A 20,730-nucleotide genomic window follows, 5' to 3' on the forward strand; every position below is an offset into this window, starting at 1 on the left:
TATTATAAATAGTAATATGATATAGAAATTTCGTGTGAAATTTAATTTTATTAACTATTAATATTTTAAGAAAATTATAAATTTTTGGGTAACGTTTTCATCGTACGTTTGAAGTGAATTTATCATCTAACAACGAAATTCCCACATGAATTGCAAAATCTGTGGTAACAGTTAAGGAAAACTTAGAATTGCTCATTTTTCAGTTTTGATTCTAGACCAAGTTTAACTCGAACTAATATATTTCGATCTTTCGGACACACTAGGTTACAGACATGAATCCATAACCAAAACTTAGTAGGATATGGAAGCAAAACTGATCAAAACAAAATTCGAAGATGAACTTGAACAAAAAAATTGGAAAATCACATGAACTCAACATGAACATGGGTAAGAACGAAAATGAATAAGAGAATTTAATCTATGGAAACTGAAAAGAAACATGAATTGAAACACAATACCGAATGTAGAACACAATCCTTGGAGTTCTTCAGCCTATCTCACTTAGTTTCTTGAGCTCCAAGCCAAAAATGAGAGAAAAATGGAGAGAAAACTAAGAAATTGTTTATGTTCTCTGCATAATGTGAGTTGTATCAAAAGTTGACGTTTTTGCTTCTAAACTAAGCTATATACAATGCTTTAACTCCCCTAAATTCTCCTAACCAGCTGTAGTTAACTGGTCTAACTTCTAAAACTAATAAAACTGAAAATTCCTCCCTAAAACTAAACTATCTCTTATATTGAGCTTAATTAACTCTGGTACAACTGGCAGTGGTTAAGTGAACTCCAATGGTCATTTTTGCCTTCAACACATCACATGATAGGCCTCTTAGAGTCTCCAACAGCCTGGACATGGATTGGAGCTTCAATTATGAAAGTCAACTCTAAAGTCAAAATTCAGCATATGAATATACTCCAATTTAATTTCAGATTCTGCACTTGCTGTAATTTGTGGTTGATCTTCCTTTAATCAGCATTAAACCACTGGATTAAATGTATTAACCTGTACCAAAGCCACAAAATTTAAATTAGCATATTAGTTCTCTAGGAAAATATCACACTAGACTAAACTAGCTAGACTAATTAACTAAACTATGAGATGCTTGATTGAGTCAACTTCTAGTCCTCTTTCCAAGGTTCTCCAGATCCCAACAAGTGTATTTTGATGTCCCATGAAGTTTCCCACAGCTAGTTCAAGTCTAGGAATTGATTTGCAAAAGGTCAACCCAAAGTCAACATTTCAGAATTTTGACCAAAAAGCTGTCACGCCCAGCTTAAGCTCCTGGTTTTTCCATTTCTTTGCTCTTGATCAACCTCAAATAACTCCTTTTAGCTGTCCTTGGTTTACTTTTGCTGCACTAAATCAAGTTACACAAGTTAGCTGTTCAAAACCAATGAAAAACAACTAAACTAAGCTAGTGAACTAGTATATTTCAAACTAAAAGTATGACACAACTCGACTACTACTATTCTAACTACTCTAAGCTGTCTATATTTTCTAACTATGGTGCTAATTAAAGGAAACTAATACCAGCAACAATACTATGTACTAAACGGATACTACACTACTAAACCAATGAATAAATATAATTAAACTAGAACTTATGCGCCTAACATTAGATTACTTACGTTTTTACTAACTAAAACTCAAAGTCCTAAACTTCAAATTACAAAGCTAAACTACTGAAAACTAATCCATTAACACTAATTCTAAAATAAAAGAGAAATTAACAAATAATATAAGCTAATTAACTAGAATAATTCCTAAGAAAGACACAATTAACTATTAAAAACATCACAAAATATCTACTTAACACACCCCCACACTTAACCCTTTTGGACTCCTTGCCAAAACAAAAAACAGAACACACATCCCAACAACTTAATCACACTCCATTCCCTGTGAAAAAATCTGCATAATTCAGCTGTATTAAACTAGCTAAAACTGTCAAATGGCCATCAAACCTCCAAATCCAAGTTTCATGAATTCCAACAAGTCAAAACATCATCATTCAATACAATTTCAGTAGAAAACAATCAAGATTAGTAGCAATGTCAGTTTGACCTCTCAAGGCTAGTGTTTACACTTAAAAGCTCAAAGTGTATAGGCTTATTTTTATCACTCAGCACAACATGTAAAAGCACAATTTCATGAATTTGAAAAGCTTCCCATTAGCATCACTCTATCCAAAGCACACTCCAAATCACTAGGACTTTATCTTGGCTTGTAATGTGGTCAGGTTTTTGGGTAGGATTTAGAAAGGGATTCAAAGCTATGAACCTGTGAGCATGAGAAAAGCAAGGTGACAGCATGAAATTCAAGTGCAGTTTTAGTTCAATGAATTTGTCATCAAGTTCCTCTTTCAATTCAGCTTTGTTTCCCACCCTTTTATTTCTTTCTTCTCTTTTGTAATTCAGACCACCTTTTCTTTTTCTTTTCCCATTTTTTTCTTTTTCCAGCTTTTGTTTCATCACTCAACCAATTCTGTTTTTTCTTTTTTTTTTTCTCAAATCAGATTTCCCACGCTCACACTTGAAATTCCCAATGCACCTTGACCTTCTCATACTCACAAATTAGGTAAATCATGGTTTTTCAGGTCTTCTTGGCTTGTAACAGGGTACTATTGAAGCTTAAAGATTCATGTGCAATGGCAAAAGATCTAGGTAAGTCACATTTGACTAAGTGGCTGGAATAAACAAGGCCTAGATCATGTTTAGAGTGTATCTAAGGTCAAGTAACACCAAAAGGAATATGTTGGAATAATTATTAAATTTATGTATGTTAGAGTAATTATTAAGTCTAAAATAGGGAGTGCTGTGTTTGGAACTACTTCCAGTTGTACTTATGAGTCTAGTGCACTCTATGAGTTGTACCTAGGTATTTAGGGTAGTCTTTTGATTTTTCATCTTCCATCTTCCATCGTATCAGTTTTTATCATTATAAATAGAAGGTTATGAGAGGGATCTATTAAGACCTTCCAATTGTGTAATTTCTTTTTATTTTCACAGAATCAATGCAAATTCTGAAATGCTACTCTACATGAATGCAAGCACACAGTCAAGAATTAAGGCTCAAAATCTCTTCAGGATTAATTTTTGTCAAAACTGAAATGCTACATCTCTATCATGCAAAAACTACTTAAATCAATTGAACCAAAATGCAAAAACTACAAGAAATCATCCACTCAAATTTAGAATCTAATGACACACTTAGCAATAAAAAACTAGAATTAACTCTACTATCATCATGCAAATCTATAAAAAGTGCAACAAAACTACCGAAACAAGTTTTAAAAGACACAAACACTAAAAAAATTACTTACTTCCCAAAACTAAACCTCAAAACAGAATTTCACTATCTAGAACTAAGACAACTCTCTAAAACTACTCTAAAAAGCTAAAAATCTAAACTGCACTAAAACAATATAGAAAAGTTTAAGGAAACTCTCTAGATAAGTTTAAAATGGTAAAAAGAAACTCAAAAACAACTCGATTACCAAAACCTACCAAAAACTCAAAAATTGACTATCTAGAACCTAAAACTTCCACTAAACTAGGTCCAACTAGGCTAAAATGCAAAACTGTACCAAACTAGTAAATGTAACTATCATGCAACTACTTCATCACATTCTAAATGATATATGAAGGATAAAAACTGAGTTAAAAATCAGGAACGGCAAGAACCATGAAAAATGATATGTGCAGGCCTAAACTACTCTAAAACAGCAAAGTAGTCCTATCATTATACTACAATGACTAAAAATAGATGCTTAAGCTATCTATACATAAATCACTATCTAAGCAAGTTCTAAATGATAAAAGACTATTAAAAACTAAGCTATCTACCTAAAACAGAAAAGAATGCAAAACCTGACATTAAACACCCAATATTAGCACTATTTGACAGCAAAACAGAACATCAGCATAGACTAAGCCTAAAACAGCATCTATGATTTACCTTATTGATTCCTACAAGTTTAGAACAGTAAAACAAAACTAAAATCAAGGTTAATTACTGAAAATTATAAAGGAACCAAAATCTAGCATGTGCACTACTTTTATCTTAAAAAAACAGGACAAAGAAAAACCAGCTGTCAAAATTGAATTCTACAAACTGTCTGGTATTTTCGAATTTAAACTGCACCTACCACAGAACTCCAAAAATGACATTCTTGTACTTAAATCAAATATAATTGAGGCAGGTATCGATAGCAAAAAGAATCCATTCAATTGGATCATTGTGGATAAAGTTATAGGCCAGACAAGCAGTAGAGGTCAAAGCTGTCAGCATTTATTTTTTTATGCAACCTAATCTTAATTTTCATGCTAAACGTATTCCAACAGAAAAGTAACTATGTGAGCAGGTGTAAATTCATGAAAGCATACTATTATATCTACTAATTACTCTACAACTCAAGAACATCAGAATTTGACTCTACAACTCATGAAAAGCATACTATTCATGAAAGCTGTAAATTCATGTAAATTATTCTATATAGTAAACTGAATTTAAACTAGCTACACAAATGTAAATCAGCAAGATAAAACGACAATTAAACTAAACTACCGATTTTTGAAGAAGAATAAAAATAGCACAATTGAAACTAACTAAATCTACCTAAAACAGAATTTAAAACTGGACAGAATTTAAAAAAACAGAAAAATTGGCAGAACTGAAGTATTTAGATGAAACAAAAGTAGAACCAAATTGTTGGGCCATCTTCAAGCTATTAGGACTAAATGCCAGTAAGTACAGTACCTGAAACACGAAAAACAAAAAACAAACTAAAACCAGAAAAACAAAACTGTTAGTGCTGTTAGTTAAGAAAACTCGAAAAAATTAAAGCCTCCCCCCACACTTAAACTGCACATTGACCTCAATATGGCAAGGGAGTCAAACTCAAAACAGAAAAAAGAAGAGAAAGGGACCTAATCTATCCTAGACTAATGAAAAAGAAAAGAAAGCTACATTACTCCTAAAACTACAACAAACTGGCCCAATTCAGATTGGCCACAAATCAAAGTTGATCTTTTTTAGTTTTAGGTAAAATACACTATTTTCTACTTCACTATTTACTATGCTAGAGAGGAATACCCCAAATAGCATGCAAAATCTAATACTACTATATTTACATACAAAAGTCAGAAAATAACTCTTCACTATGGATCCTATGTGCTCATCCAGTCTATGCAATGTATCCAAATCAGCTCCAATTTGTTTTTCCAGAGAATTTTTATGCAGCTGCAGCAGCAGATCTGCATCCAAAATCACTGGTCCCTTCACACTTGCAGCAGCTTTTTCAGCATAAGCATCAAGGTAAAAATCAGCTTCAATAAGTGAATCAGCTGCATTGAGACTAATTAACACAACACTGAAAATGTCAGCCTTAATCTCAAAACTGGAATCAGAAATTTTATCACTAAGTTTAACACTAGCTGCCTCTTCATTGAATTCATCATGATCAAGAACAGGATTATGCATTTCAGCAGTGAACTCCTCATCAAAGAGAGGTGGTGCCTCAAAATCCACTGTAACAGCTGAATCATTCAATTCAGAATTTCGTGTCGAGATACATTTCTCAAATTTTGTTCCAATTCTCTCTATTCGGTCTCTGGCTTATTAGTGAAGTTGTTCAGACTTCAGATTCAAGAAAATGGTCATCTTCGTTGAGATAACAGCGTAATTGGTTTGAAGAGCTTAGAAAGTATAGAGTTGCTAATGATACCAACTAAAGAGGGGGAGAAAGAGAAGGTCAACTGCTGTCCGTTTGATCCCCGCATAGAAGCAACTTAGTGTGAGATCTTACCTGCGTACATGTTACTTATCAGTGCCCTTCCAGAGTTGCCTTCTCCATAATCTTTTCGGGTTAAAATAAGAAAGGGCTTTCTGTCCTCTACAATGTTGTGGGAATACAGTTCAAAAACAAGAAAGGTAAATAAACATTGATTTTGTATCTAAGTTTTCTTTTGCTTGTAAATACATAGAAGATTAGTGTTGGCTTTTGCTAGCAGATACAAATAAAAAATTACCTGGATAATACGTGTGATCATCCTAGGTCCACCCTGAAGTTACTTTCAGAAAATCATAAAGAAAAAAGTGAAATAATTGCAGCAACAATACAAATATACTATACCACCCAAAATAGCACTTCCAAACTAAAACGGCATCAATCAATGAGTTATGACTTTTACTTACAAAAAGAAGTTAGAACCTTTAAAGACAAACATGAGGGACAAACATGAGGGTCACTGAATTATCCAAAGTGGTTGATTCAAATCTGATGACTTCAGCCTAGCCATAGGACCAATCAAAGGCCAATCACGATGCTTCTTTCTTGGGCCTAAAGGACTCCAAATGCTTCTCCCATGGGCCAAGGAAGACATCAAGCTTCCTAAAAGTTCATCAGAATATATTTATTTTTGGCCAATTATTTAGGCCATGCTTTGAAAATAAATTGTAAAATTACTAGAAGTAATTTTGGATCATAATCCATCTAGCTTTTGCAATTGGGTCCATTCAAGCCCAATTACAAAAGTCTAGACCAAGTTTACATCGAGCATTAGCCATGAGTTGCACATTTAGCACATGTGTTAAATGAGGAAAGTGTGACATGCCACATGGCATGTTATCCACTTTTTGTGGATCTTAGATCTAGATACACATTTTGCACATGTCTAGTTACATTTGCATGCCATTTCATGTCTCATTTGAGTTACATTTAGGAGCTCACTCTCTACTATAAATGAGTCTACACACCTTGTGAAGGTTACTATTGAATGAATGCAAAGTTACTATGTCGAGATCACTCTATAAACCTTGCCTTTGAGAGTCCTTAGCTAAAGTATTCTCCTAGAATTCTCCTTTAACCTTCCTCCTCTAAGTTGGCCTAACCTCTTAGAGATCTTCCACCACCAACCATTCTGCAACCTTCAAACACTTCCAAATACCTTTGCTTCCGCTCAATCCAGTCATGGAGGCTCCTTCTCTCATCAAGCAAGGAGCTTCATCAAGGATGATGACTTGGGCCAATCAAAGGCCTAGTCACTAGAAACATGCTAAGGAAGATACAAGAGGGCATGGATCTTCAAAGGCCCAATGGGCTTCAAATCTTATTCTCTTGGGACAAAGAAGATATCAAGATATGATGGGCTTATTCTAGATCATTAGAGAGCTTTCAATTGGGCCAATTGTTTAGGCCTTGCTTTCTAAAATAAATTGTAAAGCACATTGCATCTAGCTTTGCAATTGGGTCAAATCAAGCCCAATTACAAAGTCTAGGCCACGAGTTGCATCTAGAGTAAGTCATGCTTTGCACATTAAGCACATGTGGTAAAACAAGGGAGACGTGACTAGACACATGGCACTTGATCCATAATTTTCAAATCTTAGATCTAGATCTAGACACACATTTAGCACATGCTTAACTACATTGCATGCCATTTCACGTCACATTTGAGTTGGATTTAGGAGCTCACTCTCTACTATAAATGAGAGTCTCCACACCTTGTAAAGACTACTCTTGAAAGAATGCAAAGTTATTATGTCGAGATCACTCCATAAACCTGACTCTGATACCACTTGATGAAGCTCCTTCGATGTGCTTGATGAGAGAAGTGTTTGGGGAATGGTTGGGGATGGAAAATCTCTAAGAGGTTAGGCCAACTTAGAGGAGAATTCTAGGAGAATACTTTAGCTAAGGACTCTCAATTGCAAGGTTTATGGAGTGATATTGACATAGTAACTTTGCATTCACTCAAGAGTAACATTTACAAGATGTGAAGACTCTCATTTATAGTATAGAAAGTGAGCTCCTAAATGCAACTCAAATGAGACGTGAAATGGCATGCAAATGTAACTATACATGTGCAAAATGTGCATCTAGATCTAGATCTAAGATCCACAAAAAGTGGATCACATGCCATGTGGCATGTCACACTTTCCTTATTTAACACATGTGCTAAATGTGCAACTCATGGCTAATGATAGATGTAAACTTGGTCTAGACTTTTGTAATTGGACTTAAATGGACCTGACTACAAAAGCTAGATGAATTACGATCTAAAACTACCTATAGTAATTTTACGACTTATTTTCAAAGCATGACCTAAACAATTGGCCAAAAATAAATATATTCTGATGGACTTTTAGGAAGCTTGATGTCTTCATTGGCCCATGGGAGAAACATTTGGAGTCCTTTAGGCCCATTGTGATCTTGAAGCTATTAGGCCCAAGAAAGAAGCATCGTGATTGGCCTTTGATTAGGCCTATGGCTAGGCCCAAGTCATCAAAATCCTAAGTTGCTGAAAATGTACACTTTGGTTTGAGACTTCTTGAGAAATCTTGATTGTCTCAGCCGTAAATATTCCTTTCTTGTCAAAACTAGAAAATGCAGAACGTATGTATTGTGGCTTCTGGCCAGTCCCACACCAAGTAGGTGCAGACACAGATCCAAACATGTGGATAGAAAGTAATGGGACATTTATGCTTTCAGATGAATGTGATAGTATACCACTGGTCAAATTGTAGTCTACACCAAATGTAATTTGTTTCTTCTACCAGTAATCCTGACGAGCAAGAACCATCCTTGAAATGATGAAATCGAGTTGCATCTCTAACTACGATTTCTCTTTCCACAAGCTTAGAGATGTATTTAATAGCAGTATGACAGTCATTACAAACTCTAAGGTTCTTCATGATCCTCAGTGTAGAATGCTCTGGAGTATTTATTAATGCAAATGCAATGGCAAGTTTTTCACTGTGATGTCTAAGGATTTGTTCTTTCACTTCTTGCTCCAAGTCATGAAACACAGAATTGGTGTCAGGAATAAAGCCCATTTTCTTTATCTCATTCCATATTTTTGAAATCATACGGTAGATTGCATCTCTTTGGGGATGAACAACCCCAAAAGTGTGGACTTTGTTCTCGATTTGAACCCAACTGAATCCTTGTTCTTTCTTTACTGCTCTGTCCTTCATTGACTTCCTAACCATAGCAGCATCCTCCCATTTACCACATGCTGAAAGTGTATTAGCAAGTGCTGAGTACGCCCCACTATTATTGGGGTCAACAAGAAGCAACTTTTTAGCTGCTACTTTAGCCAAATCAACATTTTTATAAACCCTACAAGAAGACAAAAGTGAACCCCAGGCTACCACATCTGGTTCGATGGGCATATTTGTAATAAAATGATATGCTTCTTCAAGCAATCCAGCACGCCCAAGAAGGTCAATCATGCATGCGTAGTGGCTAGAGGTAGGTTCAATGTTATGAACATTTTTCATCAAATTAAAGTAACGTTTACCCTGTTCTACCAATCCAACATGCGTGCAAGCAGACAACACACTAACATAAGTAATGTGATCGGGCTTTAGGTTAATTTTCAACATCTTTTCAAACAGTTCTATGGCCACATTTCCAAGTCCATGTTGAGCTAGAGCCAAAATCATGGAAGTCCAAGTCAAGGTATCCCTGTAGGAGCAGATCTGATTGAATACTTTCCTAGCATCAAAGATGCTACCAGATCTTGAGTACGTTGTAATTAAAGCATTACCCACAGAAATTGATGATGCTTCTTCCAATCTCATAGCAACTGCATGAATCTGCTTACCGTGATCCAGAGAAGCCAAGCTTGAGAAGACACTTAATAGTGCTGCCAAAGTATAACTGTTTGGCTTTGGACCTTCTCTTATCATCGACCTAAAGAGAGCCAAAGCATTACTACTTATGCCATTCTGTGCATAACCAACAATCATGGCAGTCCATGCAACTACATCAGGACACTTCAGTGAATCAAATATCTCTCTCGCAGGCTTTATATCCCCAATTTAGACATAGCCATCTAAAAGTGATGTGAATGCTATAACATTAAGACTCGAAGTTCCAGTTAGCTGTATAATCCTTCGAGCAATTTCAACAGCACCCGACTTTGAATACATTGAAATCAGAGCATTCCCCACAGCCCCGGCAATGTCAATATAGATTCTTACAATATATGCATGAATTTGTTTCCCAAGTTTCATGCTTTCGAGATTTGCACAAGCTGACAGAACACTTGCCAAAGTGAACTTATCCGGAGACAGAGATGAACTCTTAAGCATAGAAGAAAACGTTTCCAGGGCTTTGCTGTCATATCCCTGATGACAGTACCCTGTGATGATGGAATTCCAAGAGACAATATCCGGATCACTCATTTGATCAAAGAGTGAAAGCGCAAGGTCAAGTCGACCGAACTGCATGTGCATTGAAATCATAGTATTCCAAGTTGATTTGTCCTTCAGCCTCATTCGCTCAAACACAACCTTTGCCATAACAGAATCACCACACTTTGAATACATGTTAAGCAGTGAATTTGCCACAGGAACAACCCCAGATAGCCCAGTTTAACAACAAAGGAATGAACCTTATTTCCAATATTCAGGGTCTTCTTTGCAGAACATGAGGCAATAACATTGGTAAATGTGAATTGGGTAGGCGAAATTCCAGAGGAAACCATGCGGAGAACGTGTTAATAGCGTATTGAAAAGACCCAAGTGATTATACCCCACTATCATGGTGGTCCAAGACACGGAATCTGGGTGGGGAATTTCATCAAACAGTTGACGTGCAGAGTCCAAGTGGCCGCCCTTAACATGCATGGAGAGAATGGTGTTCCATGAGAAGGTAGTCTTGAGGGGCATTTCATGGAACAAGCAGTGGGCATCGGAGAAGAACCCAGTTTTGGCATAGAAATTGAGGAGGTTGTTCATCAAGAAGACTCCGAGGCAAAGGCCCTGTTTGATGATTGGAGCGTGAATGCATCTTCCCAACAATGGGTTTCGGGATTTGATTGCGGATTGAAGAAGGAGAGCCCATTTGTCGGAAAGAGAGGAAGGGTTTGGGTTTTGCATCGACACAAGCACAGTGTCCAAAAACCCACTTAATTAAATGAAACTTTGAGACTCAACAAAATCAAAACGTAAAACCTATAAGCCATGGAAAATAGATCAATGATTTTGAGCTACCAAAACCCAATGTGTGTGTACTGTGTTGCTAAAATCAATTCATGCAAAAGATTCATTAAAACAATAAATTTATGTATTTTATTTATGTTGTTCAATTTTTGTTTTTATTCAAATGTAAACTCATATTTAGATTCTACTCATTAGATTAGAACATATTTCATAATAAATTATAGAAATAACAATAGTTTTGGTATTTAAACTATAACTATAAAGTGATTTTGATTTTGATTTCTATACAAATTGTATAGGGTCAAAATTTGATATAGAGATGAAAAACAAAATCATATTTAACTTTATTTTATTTGTGGCTGCTTAAATGAAAATGAAACTCAAACAATTCCTTTACGTCCATTGTTTTTTGACCAGCAAAAATTTACAGGGAGGGTGCTTATTTAGTAGGAAATAGTATTTTGTCAGAGCCACCTTTAAATTAGAAAATTTAAATAAAAATAATATAAAGAAAGAATAAAAAATAAAACGAGGAAAGGAGAGTTTTTTTAGAAGAGACTAGTGTACGTACAGGCGTTATCGCATATGTGTATACATATTTTTTAAATATAAATGATAGTATCTTAGTAGGTGATGATAATGTAATGTTATTAAGTTGATATATAAAATAAATTTATATTTATTAAAAATGAAGTGAAATGTTAAAAATAAAGTGAAATAAATAGAAAGATTAATTGTTGATGAATAAAAAATAATTAAGATAAACAATTTTATAGAAAATAGGTAAAAATAACCATTCATTTTAAAAATAATAAATAAGTATATTATAAAGGGTAGAATTGGTATTATGAAATGTGGACACAAAAGAGGGAATTTTCTTTATTATTACTAGTGTAACACAGGCGCTATCACACATGTGTGTATCCATTTTTTAAATATGCGTGATATTATATTAATAGGTGATAATATTATAATGTTATTAAGTTAATATATATTAAAATTATATTTATTAAAAATAAAGTGAAATATATCAAAACAAATAAAAGAATAATCATTGATAAATAAAGAAGAAGAGAAAAAGCAGATATCTGATTTTATAAAAGGTTTAATAATGGTTAATTTTTTAAAATTTAATAAATTATTATATTTAAAGGGTAAAATCGATATTTTAAAAAGTGGACAAAAAGAGAAATCTTTTATATATTGTTATAGATTATATAGATTGAGTTTATTATTTAAATTATTCATTAAAATATTAACTGATGCGTCATTTCATATTAATACACCAATGATAGTTTAACAAAATTCATTTTGACAAACTACTAATTTAGATAAAAAGAAAATACTACTTTATTATTTTATTTTGATTAAAAAATAAAATATTATTTTATTTTAATTCTATTATAACAACTTTGTTAAATTTATAAAATAAAATTTGTCAAAAGATAATTTTCCTAATACACCATTATGTTTTTCTTTAAATATTTTAGTAATCCCATTGTACTTTTTCTTTTTCTTCGCACCCTTATTTCTTTTTGCACCTACTTACCCTACCTTCAGAACCCTCCATTTATAATATGCCACGTGCCATTCATGCTTTCCTCATGTTTTAGCAGACACTCCTTTCTTACCCGTAATCCTGAAAATAATCTTTTAACAAAGTCTTGGAAAATAATTCTTTAACAATTAAATTTTAGCAATTTTATTTTATAAAAATAAATTTTTTAAATAATTTTTTATTTTTTACTTTTCTATATTTTTAAAAGATGTTACCTCATGTCTTCACTCATATTTTATTCACACATCACTCTAAAATAAAAACTCTCCAATCCTCACTTGCCAAGTCTCACAGTATCAAGGATCCTATCTGCACACTGATCTATCCAATTTCATTCTCAATCTTCATTCTCTACGCATCCACACTCGCACAAGTCATCATCATTGCGAGGAAAATAAAAAATCAGAAAGAAGAGCGAGAAGAGTTCTGTAGAGAGAAAATTGAGCTCTGGAAATCGACGCTTCAACGGAGGTTTTTGTTTTCTTGTGATTTGCTTTTCGTTTGTTTTGTTACCGATTTGGCTGTTTGAATAAATTATATGTCCGATTGACTTGTACCGCTAAGTTGCTTTAATTTCTTCATTTGCGCCATATTCTCATATAATCAATCCAGAAACAGCATTAACAATTACAGAGACAAATAAAATCCAGAAATTTTCTTATTGGAATGAAAAATAAAAAATAAAAAAAGAGAACAGAGAATTAGATGAAATTTTAAATAAAGCGAGAAAAAAAAATTGTCGATGGCGGTTACTAGTGGTGTCGTAGGCAAGTTTAAATGAGCGGAGTTTGGCTGTATTGGCACTGGCGTACTCGGAGGTAGCCGCTAGCAACGGAGGCGCGGCAATGAGGTAGCAAGGTAGAGTTAGGGTTTGGCGTGCTTAAGTTTTGCGGAGGACGAGGAAGAAAAGGAGAGTGAACCCACGCGCTAACGCTGAAACCGGTGACGACATTGATACCGGCGGCGACTTTCGCACAACAGCGACATGGCGGTGGCTTGGTCAAAAAGTGGAGATGCGTCGCTAGAGGAGCTAGGTTTGGTGTTTTACGAATTGAAGAGGGGAAACAGGTGTTTCCACCGATGAAATTACCGGTGATGATAGCCGCAGGCGATTAGGTGGTCAGTGAATCCAGCGGCTTGGGTGAGATAATGTTTTAGCTATGGTTCGTGTTACGAAGAGGAAGATGTCTCTGTTACGTTTCAAAAAAAAAAAAAAAAAGGCTAGACTAAAAAGTTAATTATAGAAAAAAATAGAATGAATAAAAGAAATAGTAAAAAATATAATAATAAAAAGAATTAGAAACTGGTTATGGATCCAGCCCAGTCCAGTTTTCTTTTTACGCTCCCAATTTTAGTTTCCTAATAATTGGTCTCTACCCATATTACTTGCCGCACCCCTCACATTACTCTCTACACATGCCTCTTTGTTTAGACTTCATGTACTGTTTGCACCCTTCATTTCCACTACTTTCATCTGTTGTATCTTTTTATGTTTTGGACTAGACTTTTATACTGCACATTGCAGATTTTATTATAGTTATTGGTGTGTGTTTGTGTGATCGTATGTACAAGTACAATTGTCAGTTCAATTGAAGAACAAACTATCCATGCTAGACAAAATTTATGATTAACTGGGTGGAATGATGGTTATATTATATTGCTTTGTGTATTTAGTGAATGTAGCTCTGCTTTGTGGAAATTTGCAAACGGAGGATGGCAATTATCATTGCAGCAAATATGTGTTCCATAACAAATTCCAAGACGGTTGAAGGGATCAAAAGATTTGTTAATGAAGGTATGACCTAGAATTTCAAAATGCTTTTTTTAGGGATGTTGGTGACACCTTTTGTGGTTTTTCTACCTTGGATGGAAGCTACTAGTTGTAGCTTTTGCATCATATAACCATTTTGACGTGTTTTGTTCCGGGTGAACATGTTTCCAATAATAGCTTAGTATTTTTTATGTTTGTTGTTTCTGTATTACTATTCTTCTTTTAGGTTCCTATTTCACTATTTATCATGCTGAAGGGCATAATTCTTTTGGATTGCTATTTTCTGATTGATTATATAGAAAAAATGACTTATTTTGATGAAGAAGGAAACAGAAAGTAGAATCAATAAGAATATTATACATAATTTGTGTAGAAGAACATGATATATGAGTACAGTAGGTCCTTCATTTATTGACAACTTCTGCAACATAACAGATAAACTGCAATCCAGGTCTAATATTGCATTGCCTCATCTGGAAGCTTCATCAAGTCGCAGACATCTTTTAGTGAGTGTTGGCCCTTCATTGGCTACCTTGGCTTGTGGTTTGTCACCATCAGTGGTATGGGCTGAAGAGAGTTATGGTGACAAACAGGAAGAAGAAGATAAAGGGGTTATTGGGGCTATCAAATCATTATTTGATCCTACTGAGAAAACAAAGTCTGGGAAGGTGTTGCCTAAGGCTTACCTAAAGTCAGCAAGAGAAGTAGTGAAAACACTGCGTGAATCTTTAAATGAAACCAGTGATGACATTGCCAAATTTAGAAGGACTGCAGATTCCGCAAAGGAGTCAATTCGGGAATATTTGGGCAGTTGGAGGGGAAATCAAACTGTTGTGCAAGAAGTATGGATTTCTTCTTGAAACTCTTAATGCAATGAAAATTCAATGCCTTGTGTGAAAATTTTGTTGCAAATTAACAGCGGCATACCTACGTATACACGTGGGTGGACAAACACATTCTCTGGTTTTGTTCAAATTATTATTATGTACATGAAAAAAAATTATTTTATCTCTCTTAATTTTATATATTTGTTCTCCTCAACATAACATATTGTTCCTACTGATCTAAGATCTTAGATCCGATATTGTAAATTACCCTTCATTGATCATATTTTGAATGTCTTGCAGGAATCATATGTTATTTTGGAGAAAGTAATAAGATCTTTGGCAAACTTTTACTCGAAGGCAGGGCCATCAGCTACACTGTCGCAGGAAGTTAAGTCTGAAATATTAGATTACCTAAATACAGCTGAACAATTTTTGTAGAAAAGGTGTTGCAGAAATGACACCATTTTAACTCCCTCGAGTTATTAAGCACAATTATTCTTCAATCAAATTAATTTAATTCCAAAAAATTGATCCAACTTTTCTTGTTCTTCATCTAAATTTTGAATGTTTGTTTTGATTGATGATTATCCTCCCCTCCCCATCTCTCCCGTGTCCAAAACTAGAGAAGACTGGGAAAATTGAGTCACTTGATGGGTTATAACGTATTTTTATCTAAGTCATGTATTACAAGCGCAAGATATATTGTTATCTTGTTTTATTTCCATAATAAGATTTGCATGAAGATAAATTAAATTGCCATAGCAATAATATTAATAAATATATATGATAGTTATTTTGAAAACTAGTTAAGTTATACCCGCAGCAAAACAAACTCATTGTTTACACACGCTTCTCAAAAGTGCATTTCATCCCATCACCACTAAAATAGTATGACATGCTGGTCAATTACGTGCCTCTGGTGCAGCATACATTTTTAACCTTTATATATTTATTGATGAAATAATTAAATGTAGAGATTTTGAAATAATGAATTAAATAAAATATAATTTAAATAATAAAAGAAGGTGTTAAACATGTTTTTATCTTTATGCGCAAAATTAAAATTGGTCTTTTAGTAAAACCTTAAACTATTTTGGTTCTCATGTTTTCAAAGGTAATGGTTTTAGTGTTTGATTTTAGACGGCGTTAACATTTGCCTACATGACATTACATGTTAGGTATCTTTGTCATTTCATGAAAATTTTATTAAAAAAAAAGAAAAACATAGATATGTTATTAATCTATGATAAAATTACATTATACATATAGGCAAGAAAAAATTATTATAAAAAAATCTATGATTTTTTTTACAAAAATCATTCAATACTTTGAACTCCATATATACGAAAAGAGACAAATTCTTCAACATGTTATAAAATTTGTCATTAGTCAATCTTTTACATTAAAAAAAAAAAGCCTTTTATTTGTAGAAGTTTTTATGTTGTAGGATTTAATATTAACTTTATTTGGCCTACCCCTATTAAGTTTCCTTGTAGTTTGATTCGTCTCATCATTCTCTTTGGTATTAGAATCTTCTCTATCATCGGTTCCTTTAAAAAATGAGTCTCCTTGAACATTAGATGATTAGGAATTGTCGCTGAACTACTATAACTACTATGAGTTGAATCTAATTATTATAAACCTTGCAAACTATTGATAATGGGAGTACATCCTTCAAATAAGACATATCAGCTAAGGAATCAAGTTCCATTGACACACCACCATCAAGATTCTTAATAAGAAAATATTAACTCACACACACAATTATTAGGCTTTTTCATACTTTTTGTGTTCCTTTAAAGTAAAAGTTGTAAAAATAGGTCCGTTGAATTTTTTTTTTGTAAAATAGGAACAAGTCGTTATGGCAGAGGACGACATCATAAGGAAAGTCGTCATCTGTTCTACCGGTTTTCTTTTTTTTTTTAAAAAAAAAAAACAAAATCGTTATGACGGGTGCTGGTTTCAGTGTATATAAAAATGTGAAGTCGTCATGTGCTCTAACGACTTCACTTTTCGCTTTCTTTTTTCTCAAAAGTTGTAGTTTTGAAAAGTTGCAATAAATGTTGCAACGTTGCAGTTTTACTAAGAAGCGGTTGGCCAATTTGCTCTTTTTGAGAACCAATACAACTTTTTCACAGACCCAATGAATGTTTGACAGTGTAAACGTCAACAAATGCATTTAAGTTGGGGTTAAATATGTTTTTGATCCCTCAAGTTTCACTGAATTTTGGAATTAGTCCCTCATCAAAACTTTATACCAATTTAGTCCTTCATCTTTCAAAATGCGTAAATTTAGTCCTTTTAACCAAATTTTGTTACGTTTATCTGATGTTTCAAGCACATTTCATGATAGTCTTTAAGTTAACATTGAAGCAAAAATGTGTCAAACAGTGTAAATAATTTAAATACTATCATGAAATATGCTCGAAACGTCAAATAAACTTAACAAAATTTGGTTAAAAGGATTGAATTCACGCAGTTTGAAAGATGAAGGACTAAATTGGTCAAAAGTTTTGATGAGGGACTAATTCCAAATTTCGCTGAAACTTGAGGGACCAAAAACATATTTAACCCTTTAAGTTGGCCACTGTGGATCCATCTCATTGGAATTGAAAAAGAGAGAAGTTTTTTTTTATTTGCAATAAAATATCTGAAGTGAAGTCGTTATAGGGAACTATGACTTCACTTTATACATTACTGAAATCGTCTTGATAAAGGACGACTTTACTTTTAAAAAATAAAAAAATAAAAATCGGCAAGATACATGACGACTTCTTATGTAATATCGTTATGCATCCTACCGACTTGTCCTTGTTTTACAAATAAAAATCAAATGGACCCATTTTTACAATTTTAAGGTCAAATTGACCCAAAAATACAAAAAAGCCCAATTATTATCATGATTAACCAACCCTAACTTAAATTGTGATTGAGCAATAAGTTATACCACAAAAGGTTGCACCATAAAAGATTGAACCACAAACTCCACCACTAGCTTCACTACTAGATCCACCATAGGTTTCACCACATGCTTTACTACTTCAACTAAAAAGCCTTTATTCTCACTCTGTGCACCAACCACCTTAGGATTGATAATGTTGTTGTATTTGTGCGCTATGATGCCTAGACACGGATACGGATACGGACACGACACGAACACGGATACGGAGATACGGTAAAATTAAAATAGTATAAGACACGGACACGGCTATATATATATATATATATATATATATATATATATATATATATATATATATAATCTTAAACAAATATACTAAGTGAATTTTATAAAAAATATATATAATCTAATAATTATATTTCATAATAAAAAAAATAAAATAAACATTTAAAATATCAAATCTTATATATTTTATAGATTTTATTTTTGTTGCTAATCTTTATTTTATTTTGATAGAAGATAAGAAAGATTATATTTTTTATCCTTTAATTTCCTTTTCAATTTAAAATTTTTTAGTTTCCCTTTATTCTCTCAAAAATACAATCTTTTTGATACATATATAATATATAATAAATATCTTAAACGTGAATAGACGTGGAAATGTTCCACTCGTGAAATTTTCACTCTGAAATTTGGGATTCGCGAAATTTTTTCCCAAATTACGTATCTGATGTGATATCCAAATAAATGGAGACGTATCTGATGCAGTGTCCAAATTGATGGCCGCGTCTCATCCATGAGCAAGCTCCGGACACCGCGTCGTGCAGGTGTCTGCTCCGCCTCCGCGTCGGTGTCCGCTTCGGGAGCGGGAAGCGTGTTCCAAATGGCGTGTCGGAGCATCACAGTTTGTGCGTCAACTACTTTCTCTTCACCATAAATAACATTAGTATCCTGTTGTAACCATCTACAATTAGATAGATAATGATCAATTATTTTACAATTTAAATAAAATAGAGATAATTGTTCATACTCCAAATCAATGATAAATGCAGTCAAACAATATGATTTTGATACATTTTGAATAAATGTTTTTATTTGGTATGCTTTATATAAATTGATTATGTTATTTCAAAATTGTTATCTACATTAGCTTTTTATGAAATAAAATGTTATATGAGATGAAGTACTAATGACAAATAAATTATACTTCAAAGCATTTTATTGAACTTTAGTTATATTACTAAAACTAAAAATCAAGACAACGGTGAAAAATTATTTAGTAGTAAAGTGTTTTTTAGAGGTGATTTAGGAAACCTTTTGTATGTTAGAGATTAAGATGTAATGTGATCAAGTCATCGATAAATTATGGAAAAATTGCAAACTTTTACAACTTTGAGAAAGCATGAGATTAAACATTGTGGAAAAAGAAATTAAAGTGTAAGACATATAAAAGAATTTGTAGATTGGAATTTTTCAATATTAAACATGGAGACATGGATTTAAGTGAAGATGGCGAAAACAATATTAACATACCATAAGATTTTTAGTTCAAAACATTAATCACTATTATTCTCACTGGTTGAATATGTTTTTTATATCAAAAATGGATTTGATTAGTTCTGATTTAAGATTACTTTTCAAGCTTAACATTGTGTTTGTTTCCACATGTAGCACTGTTCACAAGTGAGTATCATAGTATTTGTATCTATGGATATCCATACATGTTATATTCTAACTTAAATTAAAAAAAAATGATTAAAATATTAACATATTGATTTTGAATGAGTTATTTTTTATCAATTAATTTTCTTAAAAAAATCTCTTTGTAAATTATCATTCAACACTATTTAAATGAGTTATTTGAACTTTGTTTAAGATTTATGAATGTTATGTATTGTATTTTATTTGAATTTATGATTAAAATAAGGTGTTAAATATTTATTTTTAATTTTTTGTAAATACCATCAGGTACCCGTGAATATTACAAAATTATGTAGATATCCGCATAACGGATACCCGACGGATATGGGTACGAATACGAGACGAATATTTATCCAGCGGGTAGAGTACAGAAAAACTATTACCCGTACCTTATTCGCCCTCATTGACATTCCGATTCATGCATAGTAAAAAGACAAAAATAGCTCTCCTTTATTTTGAATTAAAATTTGACAACATCATGCACGACAGACAGAAAAATTGTATTTAAATTTACTAATTTTAATTTTATCTTCCCAAATTTAACTTTATTTTTAGAAATATGAATTTTCATTTAAATTTCATATCATTTGAACTATTTAATTTAAATTTATATCACATTTGTGACCAAAGGTAAAAGGATAATCACATACTTCTATCTATTAAAATAATTTTTTTAATCTATCATAACCATCAAAATAACATATTAACTTTTACAAACTTTCATCTCAAGTTTACTCAAATCAGACAATTTATCCTTTAATCCAAACAACAACATAATCATCTCAAATCCATCTATTTATTCTACCTCACATCACTCCCCGATCTAAATATATTCTAAAAGAATAAAACTCCCTATTTATTTATGTTGCAATGACAAAAAAAAAAAAATCATTTTGGACTTTATCTTTAGCGTTTAATATGCACCAATTAATTATACGTAGTTGTTTATGGATTAAAAACAAAAATGGACAATTTTTTGTTATATATAAGTTGCTTTATTAATGTACCAACCCATGTTATTTT

The 20,730-nt window shown here is 32.9% G+C and overlaps 1 protein-coding gene and 1 pseudogene across 2 annotated transcripts; one reads left to right on the forward strand and one right to left on the reverse strand.

The window, feature by feature from the left end:
* Positions 1-539: 539 nt before the first annotated feature.
* On the reverse strand, positions 540-11,024 carry LOC114192782 (pentatricopeptide repeat-containing protein At2g22070 pseudogene; annotated as a pseudogene).
* Positions 11,025-12,738: 1,714 nt separating this feature from the next.
* LOC114190117 (photosystem II D1 precursor processing protein PSB27-H2, chloroplastic-like) lies at positions 12,739-15,640 on the forward strand. Of its 2 annotated transcripts, XM_028078886.2 has the most exons (4): positions 12,739-12,977; positions 14,181-14,301; positions 14,713-15,119; positions 15,405-15,640. In XM_028078886.2, exons 2-4 carry the CDS (start codon positions 14,220-14,222, stop codon positions 15,540-15,542), a joined length of 627 nt encoding a protein of 208 aa, XP_027934687.1. In that variant the 5' UTR covers positions 12,739-12,977; positions 14,181-14,219; the 3' UTR covers positions 15,543-15,640. The 2 variants fall into 2 exon arrangements, with proteins under 2 accessions (XP_027934687.1, XP_085531673.1); XM_085675547.1 differs by lacking the exon at positions 12,739-12,977 and having other exon boundaries at positions 12,984-14,301.
* The last annotated feature ends 5,090 nt before the right edge of the window (positions 15,641-20,730 follow it).

The sequence above is a fragment of the Vigna unguiculata genome, chromosome 7, assembly GCF_037176805.1.
Source record: "Vigna unguiculata cultivar grain cowpea cultivar isolate G323 ecotype 2 chromosome 7, ASM3717680v1, whole genome shotgun sequence".
Classification (NCBI taxonomy): domain Eukaryota; kingdom Viridiplantae; phylum Streptophyta; class Magnoliopsida; order Fabales; family Fabaceae; genus Vigna; species Vigna unguiculata.